The 19810-nt window shown below is 35.5% G+C and overlaps 1 protein-coding gene across 1 annotated transcript; it reads left to right on the plus strand.

Annotated features, from left to right (window-relative positions):
* Positions 1-18288: 18288 nt before the first annotated feature.
* Positions 18289-19079, plus strand: LOC18438747 (uncharacterized). Its single transcript, XM_006848929.4, has one exon. The coding sequence runs from the start codon at positions 18380-18382 to the stop codon at positions 18917-18919; it is 540 nt and encodes a 179-aa protein (XP_006848992.1). The 5' UTR covers positions 18289-18379; the 3' UTR covers positions 18920-19079.
* The last annotated feature ends 731 nt before the right edge of the window (positions 19080-19810 follow it).

A 19810-nucleotide genomic window follows, 5' to 3' on the forward strand; every position in this document is an offset into this window, starting at 1 on the left:
GGAGCATAGGGGTATCTCTGGCACATGCATACGCTTCACCCAAAGGTGGATATCTGGCTTTCTCGAACGATCTATCGATATGCATGTCGTGTGATGGAACATGGATGATGTTTTGGCTCCCGTCTCAGTAGGCCATCACACACAAGGGTCACACAGTCCCTTGGCTCAATCATCTAGGCATAAGCTCCGACCTCATCAAGGGCTAACCCAAAAACCCTTCTCGGTTTATTCTTTATGTCTAGGTACCTTGGGTTTTTCAACCGACTGGCCTAGATCGTCAAGCATAGTCCACTATCAGTAAACATCATTTGCTTAGTATGGTCCTCGATGGACCACACTCCCACTGAGTTTATGTTCCACTATAATAAATGTTTTTCATTGCACACTCATAAGGCCTTTAAAGGCCACATAAACCCAACAGTAACGACCCACCGTCCATCATCTTTATCGATCATGTTTACTTATGTGACCATTACTACAAATTGTGGATAATTGGTCATATTAACTTGATTTCTAAGCCTTCTGGGCTCCTTCTAATGTCAACATTCTCTTGAAAAGTATCTCGATTTTCTATATACAAAATAGAAATATTTTCTTTTATTTTTTTTGCCATTAGATTTATGATCCTTGTAATTATCATTGTGGACCTTAAGAAAGAAAGACTTCTTGTTACTTTGAGCATTTGAGTTTTCTCACAAGATTTGCCTTAGTTTGAAATTCTATATTTTCATCTTTATGTTTTTGAAATCTATTTTCTACTTCAATTCGAAGAGACATTTGAAGTTGTACCAAATTAAGGTCAACTTTCTTGTGATTCATTTTTCTTTGATATTCTTTCTAAGATGGGGGTAGCCTACCAATTACAGTGCTTAATTGAAAAGATTCATCTAATTGAATACCACAATCTTTAAGGTCATTGACTACAAGCTACAACTCATGTATTTGAGGAAGAATTGGCTTGTTTATAATTAATTTAAAGTCCATAAAATTAGAGATGATAAACTTTTTATTACCAGACTCTTTTGTGAGATATTTAGTTTCAAGAAGCTTCCATGACTCTCTCATTGTCGCAACTGATGCATATATGGGATCCGCCAAAGCATTAAGAATATGATATTTGCAGATGTAGTCATCATACATCCATCTTTTGTAAGCTTAAGTTTACTCCTCGATGGAATCATTGTTTGGTGGCGGTGGTTCTAATATATATTCGATAACTATGTAAGTCACTTTGAGAGTAGTGAGTAAAAAATGACCTTCTATTGCCATCCTTTAAAATTAATTCAATTAAAGCACTTGAGTCTTGTGAAATCGTGTTTCATGACTTTCAAAGAAGTCATGATAGTCTCCTTGTTTCCTGTAACAATCCTAAAATTTCAAAAAAAAAAAAAAGGGGGAAATGATGCTTTTAATAGGTGATGGTCTGATTGAGTATGATGGTCCTTGGGGACCATCACTATTTTCAAAACTTTTACTTTGGTTTAACTTTTACTTTGCCTGCTTTTGCCTCCTGCTGCTTGCAGCTGGCAACGTCCTTTAGCGGACGTGGTTTTCGTACGATAAAAGCAGACTTTTAACGCTACACCTCAGGTATGAGGTAGAGCGTAATAAAATAATATAATAATACGTTATAAGAATTTAAATAGGGGATGTGAGCACTCCCACCCTAAAACAAAATTTTGAGATCTCTCTCTCTGGTCGAAACACAGTGAACTTCTCTCTCGAACAGAATTTTTTTTTTATCGGAAGCTCCCTCTCAAATAATTGTGGGTAAGTGACATCGTCTTTCTGAAAAATAGTCTATTTTTAATAAATAGTGATATTTCCGTCTAGGATCTTTATTTTATCAATTTTGTGTGTAAGTGACCTCATTGTCTCGAAAAATAATCCATTTTTTTTAAAAATAAAATGAAATAATTATTTCTGTTTATTATCATGAATTTTAGGCGCGATAAATTTTATGCGCACGTGACCCCATTATCTTGAAAAATAATCTTTTTAATAAAAATTGTGATATTTTATCTATGTTAGAAATTTTGAATGCTGGAAATTAGAAAAATAAATTTATTTATTTTTCTTGTCTATTGTTAGAAATAAATGTGATATTTCTGCTTTTAGTAAAATTGTGATATTTCTTTCTACTGTTTTGAATATTTAGACATTGTAAAATTCATGTGCAAATGACTGCCTTATTATTTAAAAATTGACATTTTTGCAATTGATTATAGTATTGTTGTGAAATGTTTATTTGTGAATTGATATTCCATAAATTGTGATAATTCCGTATTCTTGAATTTTTATAAGAGTTTTTCTATACATATTAAATTGGAAATTATGCTAGAATGCCTTTACAAACTGCTACTTTTCTAAATTTGAGGCCAAAATATTTGATTGGTTATTTTTGAAATATTATAGAGAGTGACTGTTATTAATGGTTTAAGTGAAATTCATATTAATGGTTTCAGTGATATGTTGAGTACATGATATTGCTGCTTTCGAATGTTTAAAGAGATTTAGAAATAATTTAAGTATGCAAGTGGACTCATCCGGTTCGCCGGTGAGGTATAAGTGGACTTATCTGGGATGCCGGTAGGGATTAAGTGGACTCATCCGGTACGCCGGTGAGGTATAAGTGGACCTGCAGGGATTAAGTAGACCTATATTGGACGCCGATAGGGATTAAGTGGACCCATCAGGACGCTGATGGGGTATATAGGTGACCTACTTGGGACGACAGTAGGGTATTTTGTGAAATCCTTTGAATTATGTACTGCCGTTAAAAGTGTTATAAGCATTTCAATTACACGGATTATACTTAATTATGCATTTATTGAAAGTGAAACTGTTGATGCATTTCTGTTAATAGATCTCATTTTGGAAAATATTGATATCTTTCAATCGTGATTATTTTTAGGATTATGATGATCACTTACTGAGTAGCCAAACTCATCAAACTATGGTAAACATTTTTTCAGGATAACTACAGATTCATTTTGAGTGCTAGTCAAGATCAACCTTGGAAGATACTGTTGTTGTGCTAGCTTTCTTTATTTACTATGTAAGATCTCGCCACTGTAAATTTGTCCTATCAATAGATGTATATATGTTTTGTCCGTCACATCTCAGGAATAATAGTATTGTAAATTCTTGGGGTGTGACAATTATGGTATCAGAGCAATAGGTTTAAGATCCTTAGGAAATTTAAAAAGAATGTCCTTAAAATCACATTTATTGTGTGTACAGATTGGGATAAAATCAGGATCCAGAATAGCTGAAGCCAATATGGAAGGAATTCACAAAGCCTTGGAAAATATGGTTGCTCTAATGCAACATCAAATGGAAAACAACAATCCACCCAGGCAGTCAGTTACAGGAAATGGTGGGAGCAATATCGAACAATTTAAGAAATTAAACCCACCTTCTTTTAAGGGTGCCGTAAACCCACTGGAAGCCGAGGGATGGATTATGCAACTGGAAAAAATATTCGAGGTTATGGAATGTCCTGATGATAGGAAGGTGGCCTTGGCAGTTTTTATGTTAGAAGGTGAGGCACAACACTGGTAGCGAATGGCAAAAGGAGTATTGGTCAAAGAAAATAAAACCTTGACTTGGGAAGTATTTCTAGAGGCATTTAATGAAAAATATTTCTCAGATTTTATTCGAGACCAAAAAGAAATGGAATTTCTAGAATTAATCCAAGGAAATAAGACAGTAGCACAGTACGAGGCCAAGTTTACTGAATTGGCCAGGTTTGCACCACATATGATTAATAATGAGGCAAGAAAGGTGAAGAAATTTGAAAGGGGTCTCAGGCCAGCTATTAGAAGCAGAATATCAGACTTGAAATTAAGAACTTATGCTGAAATAGTGGATCGTGCCCAAATTGTGGAAAAAGATTTTGAAGATTACCAAAAGACGAGAAATCAGAACAGTCATGTTAGACCTACATCATCTAATCGACAACAGTTTGAAAGGCCAAACAAGAAGCCAAGGCCCTCGCCATTTCAAAACCCAATAGAACCATGTAGAAAATGTGGGAAAAATCATGGATCAAGCCCTTGTTATTGGAATACCGGAGCCTGTTTTAAATGTGGAAAATTGGGACACCAGATTAAACAATGTCCTAGCTTACAGACACAACAGCTTCCAAAGCAGGGAGAGATATCTCCGAAGCCTCAGATGAAGGGAAGAGTATTTGTGATTACCGAGCAAGACGCTTAGGCCTCAAAATCAGTGATCCAAGGTACTCTTACTATCTTCCAAAAAGTAGCTCATGTTTTGATTGATCCTGGATCTACTCATTCATTTGTATCACAACACTTTGCATGCCACTTAAAGGTAGAACCAGAACAATTAGAATACATTCTAGAGGTAGCCACACCGATGGGAGATTCAATTAACACCAATATAATGTACAAATCATGTGTAATAAAGATAGAAGAAAAGGAACTGTTGGTTGATTTAATACTCCTGGAAATTCAAGATTTTGATGTAATCTTAGGCATGGATTGGCTCTCTGCATATCATGCAAGTATTGATTGTTATAAGAAAATTGTTACCTTTAGTATTTCGAATCAACCAGTATTTTACTTCAATGGTGTCAAAGAAGACTCCCCATCATATTTAATCTCTTGTATTCGAGCTAATCGCCTCCTTCAAAAAGGGTGTCAAGACTTTCTTGCCTATGTCAAAGAAGATAGGAAGGAAGAAATAAATTTGGATACCACTCCGGTTATCCGAGAATTTCCCGACGTTTTACCTGAAGAATTGCCAGGATTATCGCCTGACAGGGAAATTGAATTCTCCATTGAATTATTGCCAGGGGTAGCACCAATTTCTAAGGCACCTTACAGAATGGCTCCTGCAGAACTTAAAGAACTGAAACAACAATTGGAAGAATTATTAGATAAAGGTTTTATCAGGCCCAGTGTGTCACCTTGGGGTGCTCCAGTACTGTTTGTCAAAAAGAGAGATGGGACTATGAGATTGTGTCTTGATTATAGACAGTTGAACTAAGTGACAGTGAAAAATAAGTATCCATTACCTAGAATTGATGAATTATTTGATCAATTACAAGGATCACAAGTATTTTCAAAAATTGATCTTAGATCTGGATACCATCAGCTTAAGATTAAAAGTGAAGATGTACTCAAGACAGCTTTCAGAACAAGGTATGGCCATTATGAATTTTTAGTCATGCCTTTTGGATTAACCAATGCACCAGCTGCATTTATGGATTTGATGAATCGGATCTTTAAGCCCTTTTTGGATAAATTTATTGTGGTATTCATCGATGATATTTTAATTTATTCCAAGAATCAGAAGGAACATGAGCAGCATGTAAGAATGGTATTGCAAATATTAAGAGAGAAGAAATTGTATGCCAAACTTAGTAAATGTGAATTTTGGCTTGAACAAGTGACATTTTTAGGACATGTCATATCAAAGGAAGGTGTATCAGTTGATCCTTCAAAGGTTGAAGCCGTTGTTAATTGGAAACAACCAAGTAATGTGACTGAAGTTCGAAGCTTTTTGGGATTGGCAGGATATTACAGAAAATTTATAGAAGGATTTTCTTGAATCGCAATCCCATTGACTTGATTGACACAGAAAAATGTCAAATTTGAGTGGACAAGTGAATGTGAGGAGAGTTTTCAAGAACTAAAAGTTCGATTAACTTCAGCACCTATTTTAACTATTCCTGAGGGGAGTGGGGGATTTGTGATTTATAGTGATGCTTCACATAAAGGTTTGGGCTGTGTATTAATGCAATATGGGAATGTAGTGGCATATGCATCCAGACAGTTGAAAGAATATGAGAAAAAATATCCAATTCATGATTTGGAGCTAGCTGCAATAGTATTCGCTTTGAAAATATGGAGGCATTATCTATATGGTGAGCAATTCGTAATATACATGGATCATAAGAGTTTGAAATACCTTTTCTCTCAGAAGGATTTAAATATGCGGCAGATAAGATGGATGGATTTCTTAAAAGATTATGATTGTACAATCCATTATCATTCAGGAAAAGCTAATGTTGTGGCCGACGCTCTAAGTAGAAAATCTACGGGAGTCTTAGCTCATCTAATGATCCAAGAAATGCGATTGTTAGAAGAAATAGTAGATTGGCATCCAACTCCGTCCATTAATGGTGTGGTAAGTATGATTGCCAATATTAAGGCGGAACCCCAACTAATTCAACAGATTCGATTGGCACAAAAGAAAGACCCTCAGCTTATAACAATTATAGAAGAGGTGAAGCAAGGAAAGAGAGATGAATTCTCTATATGTAGTGAGGATTTGCTAAGATTCAAAAGTCGGGTTTGTGTCCCGAATGATGAGAGTGTAAAGAAAGCTATCTTAGAAGAAGCACATCATTCTCGTTACACGATACATCCCGAAAGTATTAAAATGTATCAGGACTTGAAGAAAACCTTTTGGTGGAATAATATGAAAAAAGAGGTAGCACTATTTGTGTCTAAATGCCTAACATGCCAGAAAGTAAAAGCTGAACATCAAAGGCCCGCTGGGTTGTTGCAGCTTTTACCGGTGCCAGAATGGAAATGGGAGTACATCTCTATGGATTTTGTCTCTGGCTTACTTAGAACAAATTCAGGACATGATAGCATTTGGGTCATTGTGGACCGGTTAACCAAAGCTGCCCACTTTCTACCGATTCGTACGACGTACACTTTGGATCGACTGGCTCAGCTATACATTAAGGAAATAGTGCGGTTACATGGAGTTCCTGTCAGAATTGTATCGGACAGGGATACTCGGTTTACTTCTAAATTTTGGGCTAGACTACAGTCAGCCATGGGGACGAGACTCGCCTTTAGTACTGCCTTTCACCCCCAAACTGATGGACAATCGGAGAGGACCATCCAAACCTTGGAAGATATGCTGAGGGCCTGTGTTATTGACCTTACAGGAAGCTGGGATGACCATTTACCTCTGATTGAGTTTGCTTATAATAATAGCTTCCAAGCCAGTATTCAGATGGCACCATATGAAGCCCTGTATGGAAGGAAATGCAGGTCACCCATATGTTGGGACGAGGTTGGTGAAAGAAAGCTTTTGGGGCCCGAAATTGTCCAGATAACCACAGATAAGATAACATTAATTCGTGAAAGGCTCAGGACAGCTCAGTGTCGGCAAAAGAGTTATGCCGATAACCGAAGGAGAGATCTTGAATTTGAGGAAAGTGATCGAGTTTTCCTAAAAATCTCACCAATAAAGGGCATTATGAGATTCGGCAAGAAAGGAAAGTTGAGCCCACGTTACATCGGACCATTTGAAATCCTGGAAAGAATCGGAGGTGTCGCTTATAGACTTGCCTTACCACCCGAATTGGCAAATGTCCATAATGTCTTTCATGTATCTTCACTACGAAAATATCAGCCCGACCCGTCCCATATCTTAAAATATGAACCTTTACCGATCAAGAAGGACCTATCCTTCATTGAGCAGCCAATTTTGATACTGGATAGAAGGGTGCAAGTGTTGCGTAACAAGGAGATTCCTTTAGTCCGTGTATTATGGCAGTACCATTCAAGAGAAGAGTCGACTTGGGAACGAGAAGACGAAATCAGAGAAAAATTCCCCTATCTTTTTCAGTAATCAGGTACACAAATTTAGAGGACTAAATTTCTTTAAGGAGGGAAGAATGTAATAATCCTAAAATTTCAAAAAAAAAAAAAAAGGGGGGGAAATGATGCTTTTAATAGGTGATGGTCTGATTGAGTATGATGGTCCTTGGGGACCATCACTATTTTCAAAACTTTTACTTTGGTTTAACTTTTGCTTTGCCTGCTTTTGCCTCCTGCTGCTTGCAGCTGGCAACGTCCTTTAGCGGACGTGGTTTTCGTACGATAAAAGCAGACTTTTAACGCGACACCTCAGGTATGAGGTAAAGCGTAATAAAATAATATAATAATACGTTATAAGAATTTAAATAGGGGATGTGAGCACTCCCACCCTAAAACAAAATTTTGAGATCTCTCTCTCTGGTCGAAACATAGTGAACTTCTCTCTCGAACCGATTTTTTTTTTTATCGGAAGCTCCCTCTCAAATAATTGTGGGTAAGTGACATCGTCTTTCTGAAAAATAGTCTATTTTTAATAAATAGTGATATTTCCGTCTAGGATCTTTATTTTATCAGTTTTGTGTGTAAGTGACCTCATTGTCTCTAAAAATAATCCATTCTTTTTAAAAATAAAATGAAATAATTATTTCTGTTTATTATCATGAATTTTAGGCGCGATAAATTTTATGCGCACGTGACCCCATTATCTTGAAAAATAATCTTTTTAATAAAAATTGTGATATTTTATCTATGTTAGAAATTTTGAATGCTGTAAATTAGAAAAATAAATTTATTTATTTTTCTCGTCTATTGTTAGAAATAAATGTGATATTTCTGCTTTTAGTAAAATTGTGATATTTCTTTATACTGTTTTGAATATTTAGACATTGTAAAATTCATGTGCAAATGACTGCCTTATTATTTAAAAATTGACATTTTTACAATTGATTATAGTATTGTTGTGAAATGTTTATTTGTGAATTGATATTCCATAAATTGTGATAATTCCGTATTCTTGAATTTTTATAAGAGTTTTTCTATACATATTAAATTGGCAATTATGCTAGAATGCCTTTACAAACTGCTACCTTTCTAAATTTGAGGCCAAAATATTTGATTCGTTATTTTTGAAATATTACAGAGAGTGACTGTTATTAATGGTTTAAGTGAAATTCATATTAATGGTTTCAGTGATATGTTGAGTACATGATATTGCTGCTTTCGAATGTTTAAAGAGATTTAGAAATAATTTAAGTATGCAAGTGGACTCATCCGGTTCGCCGGTGAGGTATAAGTCGACCTATCTGGGACGCCGGTAGGGATTAAGTGGACTCATCCGGTACGTCGGTGAGGTATAAGTGGACTTGCAGAGATTAAGTGGACCTATCTGGGACGCCGATAGGGATTAAGTGGACCCATCAGGACGCTGATGGGGTATATAGGTGACCTACTTGGGACGCCAGTAGGGTATTTTGTGAAATCCTTTGAATTATGTACTGCCGTTAAAAGTGTTATAAGCATTTCAATTACACGGATTATACTTAATTATGCATTTATTGAAAGTGAAACTGTTGATGCATTTCTGTTAATAGATCTCATTTTGGAAAATATTGATATCTTTCAATCGTGATTATTTTTAGGATTATGATGATCACTTACTGAGTAGCCAAACTCATCAAACTATGGTAAACATTTTTTCAGGATAACTACGGATTCATTTTGAGTGCTAGTCAAGATCAACCTTGGAAGATACTGTTGTTGTGCTAGCTTTCTTTATTTACTATGTAAGATCTCGCCACTGTAAATTTGTCCTATCAATAGATGTATATATGTTTTGTCCGTCACATCTCAGGAATAATAGTATTGTAAATTCTTGGGGTGTGACATTTCCACCCATAAAATATTGTCTTGAAATGTTATAAATTGTTTGGGTGAAAAAGGGGCAAACATAAAAAAAAAATAGTCAAACTCCCTTACTGTTTGGGGGTACCTATAACACATTATGAAAATGATATTTCCCCTCCCCCCCCCCCCCCCCCCCTCGATACTGTAAATGTTGTGCATAAGAAAAGTCAATTCGTCATCGGATAGAGGAAACCAAGAGGTCTCTTTTTGCACTGTAAAACACCAGAGTTATGCATTCTTAAAGAGAGAGAGAGAGAGAGTAAATAGAGAGAGAGGGGTGACTTCTATGTTATGCTATCTGGAAATTCATAGAGAGAAAATGGTGTGTTATATGTATCTCAAAATGGAAAAAAATGACCTATTATTTAGAGCTCTGAGATGCTGCATGTTTACTATTGAAGTGGTTCTATGCACCATCAACAATTACCTATTACCGATACCCCCCTTAAATTCAAGGTCTGTGATAGTCTATGCACCATCAACAATTACCTATTACCGATACCCCCATTAAATTCAAGGTTTGTGATATGTTACAAGCAAGTGCAAAGTGCACCATCACCAACACCCCCCTTAAATTCAAGGTTTGTGATATGTTACAAGCAAGTACAAAGTGCGCCATCAAGTGCTCTTGTGCCCACTTGAATTCAAGGTCTGTGATAGTCTATGCACCATCAACAATTACCTATTACCGATACCCCCATTAAATTCAAGGTTTGTGATATGTTACAAGCAAGTGCAAAGTGCACCATCACCAACACCCCCCTTAAATTCAAGGTTTGTGATATGTTACAAGCAAGTACAAAGTGCGCCATCAAGTGCTCTTGTGCCACACCCTCATCCATGCACACATACACATGTGTCGTGCCCACACCCTCATCCATGCATACATACACATGTGTCGTGCCCACACCCTCATCCATGCACACATACACATGTGTCGTATGCTTCACGTCTCTGCATATGCACTATCATTCTCAACTTTGTTATAAGAGTATAAGGGATGAGAATGCCCACACTTAAATAGCACTCAATCTACAACTCTCATCTTCAATGTGGGACTAAAAACCCATACTTTTCTCCCTCTACAAAATAAAGCTTATGGAAACCACATAGAATACTCTGTTATTTTGAAATACATACATGTATTTTACAAAATAAGAAATATTAACATCTTGGCCTTGGCCCAGGGCCAGCCATAGTTCGGCTAGGCCAAACCTACCAGACTTAAAGGAAAGAAAAAATGAAAAAAAAAAAGGAAAAGGGGGTCTGGCTAGCCCTCTTTAGATCAAGGCCCATACCTATCCCTCGGACCATTGTTTCTAGGCCCTCAACTACATTTTGTGGCTTAGGTTCTAGTTTTCAAAAGCAGGGCCATCTGGCCCATTGCTTGTTATTGTGTTATTGTCATATCAAAACTAGCATATATTTTCAATATTGACATGTATGAACAAATAAAGATCTTTGTCCCTTGTCTGCGCAAGGATCTTTGAAATGGATTCAATAAACCAATATTTTGAATTTCTCATAATTGAACCAAACTTAAAAATTTCTTCTTTGCTATCCAGTATTTAAATAATAGTTGACTTGATTCAGAATGACTCGAGTCGGCTTCGAATTGGGAGCAAAGACAGGTTTGAGACCCTCCAAAATCAGGCAAGTCTTCAAAAAAAAAAGGTTTTCTCTTCTTTTTTTTTTTGACACAACGTTGAAAATCCAATATATTCTCCCCTATCTTGAAACTTTTTCTAATAAAAATTTCACATACTTTTTCTCTTAGCCACCTTTCAAATCTAAAATATTTTTTTTTTATCAAAGCTAATTTCTGGTCGAGATCAAGAGAGAAAACACTTGCCATTTTTTTTTAGCTCAACACCACCAATATATTCTCCCCCATTTTTTTTTTTGCTCAACACCATTTTTTTTTTTATCAAAGCTACTTTTGGGATAGATTTGTCCTCTAATCATCCCAAAAATCATGGATTTTCTTTTTAAATTCAGGTTGTTAAGAAAGAAATCCCTATTTTCTTTTTTAAGAAAAAAGTTGTTATTATTATTTTTTTTTAGGCATATCTTAAAACCCAAAATTTGGGATGGTTTATCTTCGAATCCAGCCCAAAAATTTTATATAAGGTTACAACTTTAAAATGTAGAATCACGGATGCACCTCAGAGTGAGAGGAATTTGAGAGGGGAAGAGTGAGGGAAGTCAAGAGGAGAAGAGAGAGGGGATCAAGAAAGAGAAAGAAAAAATCAAGATAGAGAAAGTGAGAGAAATTTAGAGAAGGAGAGTAAGGGAAGGGGGGTCGAGAGAGAGAGAAATCGAGGGAGAAAGTGAGAGGGAGTGAAAGAGAAACCGAGGGAGAAAGAGTATTGCCAAGAGAAAGAGAGAGAATGTGCGCGTGCGAGAGAGAGTAAGGTCGAGAGAGAAAGAGAGAAGAAGACAGCTAGGGAAAGAGTGAGAAAGAAAGCGAGTGAGAGAGAGAACCAAGATAGGGAGAGAGAGGAAAATCGAGAGAGAAAGAGAGAGGACGAGAGTTAGAGAGAGTAAGGCCGAGAGAGGATCAGGATAGAGAGAGAGAAAGAGAGAGTAAGCCCGAGAGAGAGAAAAAGGGAGGAAAGAGAGAGAGGGAAAGAGAAAAAGAGAAAGGGAGATAATAAGAGAGAGAAAGAGAAAGAGAGGAAAACGAGAGAGAGAGGGAAAGAGAAAGAGAAAGAGAAGGTAAGGCCAAGAGAGAGAGAAAGGGGGAAGAGAGAGAGGGGGAGAGAGCGAGAGAAAGAGAGAGTAAGGTTAATCGATCAAAAATGTTGTTTTAATGTTGAAAAAACCCCCTAATCGATCATCTTGACATCGAGATGTATGAATATGAAAAGAAAAAAAAATTGAGTCCCAAACATAGTGCATCTTGCAACACATTATCTAGACCGTCCATTTTCAAGATTTTGATATATTTATAGATCTACTTGATTTTAACTATTTTTGGAATTTAAATTTTTTTAATTAGGTATGAAAATAGCTTTTAAGATAATACTAAGAATTTTTTACAACAAAATTACTTGTTGCGATAAAATTGTAAAGGGCGCCTTAACTGGGTTGTTGAAGGTTGCAACCATATAGAAACCACACTCTTTTCTTTATATTCTATTTTTTGTTTTTTATCATCAGTTTTTTTTTATTTTTTTATTCTTTATTTCAATGGCTGTTGGGGTCGCCCAGTTGGCTTGAAATTAGAGAGGTACATGTTCTATACCCCAAGCCGGTTTTCTAAATATTGTTTCTATTATGGATTGTTTTGGTGTGTGCATATCCATGAATTTATAAGTAAAAAAATGGTATGGATAAAGAAAAATTAAATGGCACACATACAATCAAGCATCATAAACTTTCATTATGTGAAGTAAACAATACAAATGCACAAAACAATTACCCCAAAATAGAGCTTTGATCACCCTGGGTCGGTTTGGCCAACTCTCTTAGACCTCCTGGTTTCTTGGCAAACTTTCGTAGACTGATAGAACTCCGCAACATACCCTTGAGGTTTCAAAATAGAGTGGATTAGTATATCAGTTTTCTTTCCCGTCCAAACTCAAAAATGACAAAACTTTTGTTCGATGACATATAAAATTCCCTTACAAGAGCTTCCCCATCCCATGCTTATCTTATTTCTTCATTGTTGGTACCAAAACAAAGAGACCATTTGGTTTTTGACTTGGTGCTCTATCAAACATTAACATGGGAGTACGGCATCCCAAGGGTTCCTCATGTAAAAGCGGTTGAAGCTGGAATGGTAACCATGAAACTGCATCAAGTTTAACCGCTAGATCGTCATATCTCCCAAACTATGAAGAGTTTCATGGAAAATTTTGTGGGGCCGTTCCTTATAAGCTCCCCTACAACGTATCCAACCCCCATAGTTCTGAGATGAAAGTGACTTGACCTGAAGTGCCCAAATCTATAATAAAAAGCCTGAACTTTGACGAGGCATATCTCTTTCATCTCTATCCATTTAGGATGTATTTTTTTGTTTTGAAACGGTTCATTAGAGATGGATTCATCTCTAATCCATTTAGGATGAATTTTAGACCATTGAATTCCTCTTTGAGTCTTCCATCTCCATGCTAGCTCTAATCTATTTATGATGAATGAATTTTAGACCATTGAATTTTAGAGAGAGAGAGAGAGAAAGAGATTTTTCCTATAATTAGCATTTTCCCACATGTCTACAGATAGAAACTCCTAATAGCATGACTATCTTTGTGCAGATCTGAAGAGAGAGAAAATACTTTCAACTTGACTCAATTGAAGGCAATAGGCCTTTGGAAGAGCAGAGAAGTCAAGACACATACATATACACGGGTGTTATGCCATGGTGCTGATATTTTCTTTCTTCTTTTATATATATTTTACTTCTTTTGAGATTGTGAGCATTTCAAGACCTGAATCAAAGGTATCCAGATTTGTGTACTGGATTGAAGTAAATTGTACCATGGATAGAAGTTCCCAGAACTCCTCACAAACCGAATCATATGTAAAATTCTTGTTTCTCCATTATATATAAAATAAGGATGAATTTGTTTCATGAGTGTTTTTATAACCAGATTCAGGCTTGAACTAATAATAGATCTAACAAAAAATTTGCTCTAAACTTAGTTAATTTGCAGGGTCCTGTTGAATTCTGACTCATCTTACCCTACTTATAGTAAGATTTATGTGGGGCAGTAACTTTGATGATTACCTCGTCTCATACAAGACCTCAAGGGTTAATGCATTTTTCAAGGCTGCTTGAGAGAACCCTACCTTTCCTTTCCAAACAGGAGCACCAAACTTACTAGATCCAGTTTCTTAAAACAATGGAATTCATATTCATGTCTTACTAATTTTTCGTTATTTATAAAAGAATCATATTTTTCTATTGCTAAAAGATTTCCTACTCACACAACAGCATACTATTCATTTACTCCCTCACACGAAACTTACTGTAGAGTATGTTTGGTTGGTGTGAAATTGCTTTCTGGAAAACAATTTTACATGAATTGTTTTTGTCGTGTGGTAAAATGTGGAAATATTTTTTTCCCAATAGTCTTAATGCATCTTTTCACACCAATTGATAACTAATTAATGTAAAAATATTCCCACATTTTACCACACAAGAGAGTTTTTTCATATGGAATTATTTTCCAGAAAACAATTTCACACTAACCAAACATTCTCCTAGGGATATCTTTTTTATCTCAAATTTTGAAAATGTGATCTCTAAAATTTGGTAAATGACCTCAAAGAAAAAAAACAAAAAACTCTCACTCTCTATTTGCTTAAAAAAAATATCATCCCAATATTGCATCAGAACCGTCCAAATTTTCGAGGGAATGATTTAGATGTTTATAAACTCAAAATCTAAATTATTTTATTTGAAAATAATCATCTAGCTATAATTTGATGGTACCAAAACCTCAAATAAAATAATAATAAAAATATCCCAAGTTGGTATTTTGCCGAGGGAGTAAATGATAGTATGCTCCTGAGGGAATATAGTATGCACGTTTTTTTCTATTTATCCTTGTTTCTCCAAGGACTTCAATATTTGTGAAGTTATCTCTTGGTTTTGGGCATTCAATAACCTATTAAATGTCCAAAACCAAGATTTATATTGGCTTTATCTTAAACCTTCAAGGTCCAAAGCTAAACTTTGAAAAATCGAAGTCCCCTTAGAATAACTACAAAAACCATGACTTTGTTTGAGGACTTTGGTAGAATGTCTGAGGTTACTACTTATAGGGTGCGGTTTCTATAAGGTTGCAACTTTAAACAATCCAATTAAAGCACATCTTAAAATTTTATCATAACATGTAATCTTGTTGTAAAAAATTCTTAGTATTATCTTAAAATTTATTTTCATATCTAGTTAGAAAATTTTAAATTTAAAAAATGGTTAAAATCAAGGAGATCTATAAATATATGAAAATCTTGAAAATGGATGGTCTAGATAAAGTGTTGCAAGATGCACTATTTTCGGGACTCAAATTTTTTTTTTTTTTCATATTCATACATCTCGATGCCGAGAGGATCGATTAGAGGGTTTTTTCAACATTAAAACAACATTTCCGATAGATTTTTGAGGTGCATCTGTGATTCTACATTTTAAGATTGCAACCTTATATAAACTTTTCCCATACTTATATATTAAAAGATACAAGTATTGACTTCAGGTCTTTAATGTTCAAAGCCAAGAGATGACTTGGTCTTGAAGGTCTGAAGTTATCTTCTAAAGAAAATTACTTTAAGTCTATAAGGTTACGAAGTCATCACATAAGTTATGGCTTTGTATCTTGAAGGTTCAAAATGTGAGACATTTTAAAAAAATACAAGAAATTACGAAAGGACATAAATGTAAAATACAAATATCTCAAAAGAAATTTTTTAATAACATAAAATTACTAGACGAGTGCATATTTCCCTTGAAATAATCAAAAGGCGTTTATGATTATCTTTCCTTAATGATTAAAATCATAAGAAGTTCAAACCCTTGGGTGACTTTTTCCATGGAGATCCAACCCAAGATAGTGCATGTCACAAAGAGTAAAGATGTCTTCCAACAATACAAGACTTGGATTTTGAAACAGTGAAGAATATCCCTTTTAATAGATCTAAGATCATGAGATTATATTTTTTTTTTTGCAAGGTAGTCACAATCATTTTTAGCCATTAGATATGAAATCCAATGGATGGATGTATGCTACAACATTCCGAAAATTTTGTTTTGAACTTTGTGTCTAAATATTGATACATCTTCAACTAGCTGATTTTAAATCTAACGGTCAATGATGATTTTGACCTCCTTATATAAATAATAAAATTCATGTCCTTGTACTCATCTCCTAATTTTAATCATTTGTCTTGGAATTTATTCAAGACAAAAGTACTTGATAGGTGATGGAATGTCAAAGACAATGGAAATTCAAGTTAATGGGCAGCTCATGGGAAAAAATGGCATATAACCCTTTGGTGAGGGTGGTGGCATTAGACACCTTTGGACACCTTTCAAAGCCCTCAAGAAGATGTTTGATATTGTTTTGAAAGAATTCAAATACCTGGAAACCAATGATTTAAAAATCGGCACAGCCCGTGCCGCTTCCAGCAGAAAACCTGGAACTGTCCGGTTCTAGAGCAGACCCGTCGGTTCCCACCCGATTTTGTCCGGTTCCCTCCCGGTTCTAGCGGTTCTCTCCCGGTTCTAGCGGTTCCCTCTCGGTTCTGCCTCAAAAGCACCTTCACATGTGTGTATGAGTCACGCGTGTGACACGCACCACTCCCACACGTGTGTACGTGTGACACGAGTGGTACACATGCCACACACACTCCCACACGTAGGACACGCACATACACGCGTGCACGTGTGCACCGGTTAAGGCCTCAATAACACCTTCACACACTCCCATACGTGCGACACGGTTCAGGCCTCAAAAACACCTTCACACACTCCCACACGTGCGACACACACATTCACAGGCCTCAAAAACACCTTCACTCATGTGTACGCGTCACACGTGCAACACACACCACTCTCACACGTGCCACACGTGCGACACGTACGACACGTGCGACACGCACATGCACATGCACGCGTGCATATGCATGGATGCCCTAGTGTTTTCACACTTGTGTTTATCTTTCAATTACATAGTTATTTGTATAGCATATTTGAATACTCATCTTTCAATGTGGGATAATTTCCAAACATCACTAAATGAAAACATAATGTAAATATATGCTATTAATAGGCAATTTTAAAGACATATGCTAAGAAGGCATGATGGTTATCACTAATGTTATTTGTTTTGACTTCTCAAGTTCAAATGCCCCATGGGCCATATAATAGTTTATCCCTGCTTGAGCTAATTTTTGTTCTGCCAAGGGCATATAATAAATTAATGTGTTATTTCCAAAATTTGTATGCATTTTATTAATTTTTACATTGATAACCAAATCTTTTATTTTATTTATTAATTTTTACATTATAAATCATGTAATGTACTATTTTTCTTACAGTTGTCAACAATACATTTTAAATTAAATAATATTATAAAATATTTTTAATTTGTTATTTGTTAGCTAATAAAATAATTACAAAATGTAAACTTATAATTATAATTTCAGTATATAATATTATAATTAGTTAGGTTGTAATAATTTTGGATTATAGTTAGTTAGGCTGTAATAATTTGGGTTTTTTTAACGGATTAGGGTTTTTCATAAAAACGAAATTTTAATGGCCATTCTTTCATTGATTTAGTCTACTCTTTATTATAGTCCATGTATAATTATATATTTTATCCATGATAATTCTATGATTTTTCTTTTATGTGATACAAATTTAATATTTAAGTTTATACAGGGAAAGAGCATCTCAATATTCACAAATTGATGAATAAAATGAAATTTAATAATGTAATACCCTCATCTCTTATTGGATTCCTAAAAAAAAATATTTATAATGAGTTTTAATAATTTTTCAGATTTTTTTGAAGCTTTAATCAGACTGATTCAACCGATTTTCAATCCGAAACGTCGATTCATCGATCCGAATCGATTTTTGAAGTGCTCGATCCGAATCACCGATCCGCTTTTTGAACCATCGCAGGAAACAAATGAAGTGCCGCTTACAAGAGGATTAAAAACAGAAAAAAAAACAAAAACACAAGGCTATCGTGAAATTCTTTGGATTACCAAGGGCATTTATCAAAGCAACAGGATAAGGGAACATGGATAAAAGCCTGGCCACCAGTAACCAGCCACACAACCAGGAATAAGAGATTCATAGGCAACAAAGAGCGAGAGAGGAAAATTGAGGGCGTATTGGCAAGAGAAAGAGAGAGAGAGAGAGAGAGGCAATGATCTCCACTTCATGTAGACCTGCACCATGCGTCGGCCCAACAGCTAAGTCCCTCTCCCCCATAGCCACAAAAGCCTGCTTCAAACCAAGAAAACAAACAAACTTCCCAAATTTGGCAAAAATAACCAGGTTTCACTTCACAAAACTTACCATAGAAGATACCCAAAATGGAAAACTTAGAAGCCATGAATCTCCATTGTTTTTCTCAAATGGGTTATCAAAGGGAGCCATTTTGGGTGCATTTTCTATAGGGTTGGCAATGTTCATGTTGGGCTTTGATGAGAAAGCATTGGCTCTTGGTCCTGAAGGGCCATTATTAGAGGAATTTTGGGACAATATGAGGAGATATGGGCTCTATATACTAACAGTTAGCACTGGTGTGATTTACACAGTGTTTCGGCCCATTATAGGGCTACTGAAGAGCCCCTTGTCTGCAATTCTCATAATAATTATATTTGGGGGTACCCTCTTCCTTGTGATGCAAGTGCTTAATGCCATGTTTGGCATATCAGAGTTTGCTTATGATTATGGCTACTAGAGAGAGAGAGCTATGGTCTTTTGTTAGTAGATATAATTTTTCATTATTAGGAGGGTGAGTTCCCACTTTTCCAGTTTTGACGTGATCTCATTATCTCAGTGTTCTTGTCATATTTACTTCTATTTATGAAAGCTTATGACATTTCCTCTTTTCTTCTCAATGAAGATTTACATTAGCAGGAGAGGAGAGAGATAACTGAACTGTTGAAATATCACTAATTTTCGATAATGTATAACTATGAGTTGAATTCAAGGATTCCTCTTTTCTTGGCAATTCCTCTTTGTTTAGTATAGCGGTGGGAATCGAGCTTCGGAATTAGTGTTGCAATTGTCAACAATAAACCAATGAAGCCAAGCCCGCTTCCTAAATGCTCTTTTTGCCATTTCACCAACAAATCATGGGTGTCCTGGAGCTTATAAAGAGGGGAAGATTCAGCCAAAATATGAAAAGAGGTAATCTGGTTTCAAAACCAGAAAAGAAAAATATTCACCAGTTATCCAGGTGGTTAAACTATTAGAACACAAAATTTGGCTAACCTCAAATAGTTAGGATAAAGCTCCAATGATAATGATCCCAAAAAGGAAAATTTACCATTTGAGCTTAGCACGAGCATGTGAATTGATACAGGCGAAAACGGGTAATTTTTCCTGCTCTTGCCATTTTGGTGATATATTGTGTTTATATTAATACTTCAAGGAAGAAAAATATTTGTGATAAATAATGTCAGGTAAAATAATTATAATGGTAATATCCACAACATCTCCACATTTCCAATGAAGAATCTGTAAGTGACAACAACAGCACATCAATATGATCCGATAACAGGCAGTTTCACATATGTTTTCCATTAGAAGAAAAAAAATGCTAACAATATAAACCAAAAATTCACAA

This window comes from Amborella trichopoda, chromosome 10 (genome assembly GCF_054954075.1).
Source record: "Amborella trichopoda isolate Santa Cruz 75 chromosome 10, AtrichopodaSantaCruz75HAP2 v2.0, whole genome shotgun sequence".
NCBI lineage: Eukaryota > Viridiplantae > Streptophyta > Magnoliopsida > Amborellales > Amborellaceae > Amborella > Amborella trichopoda.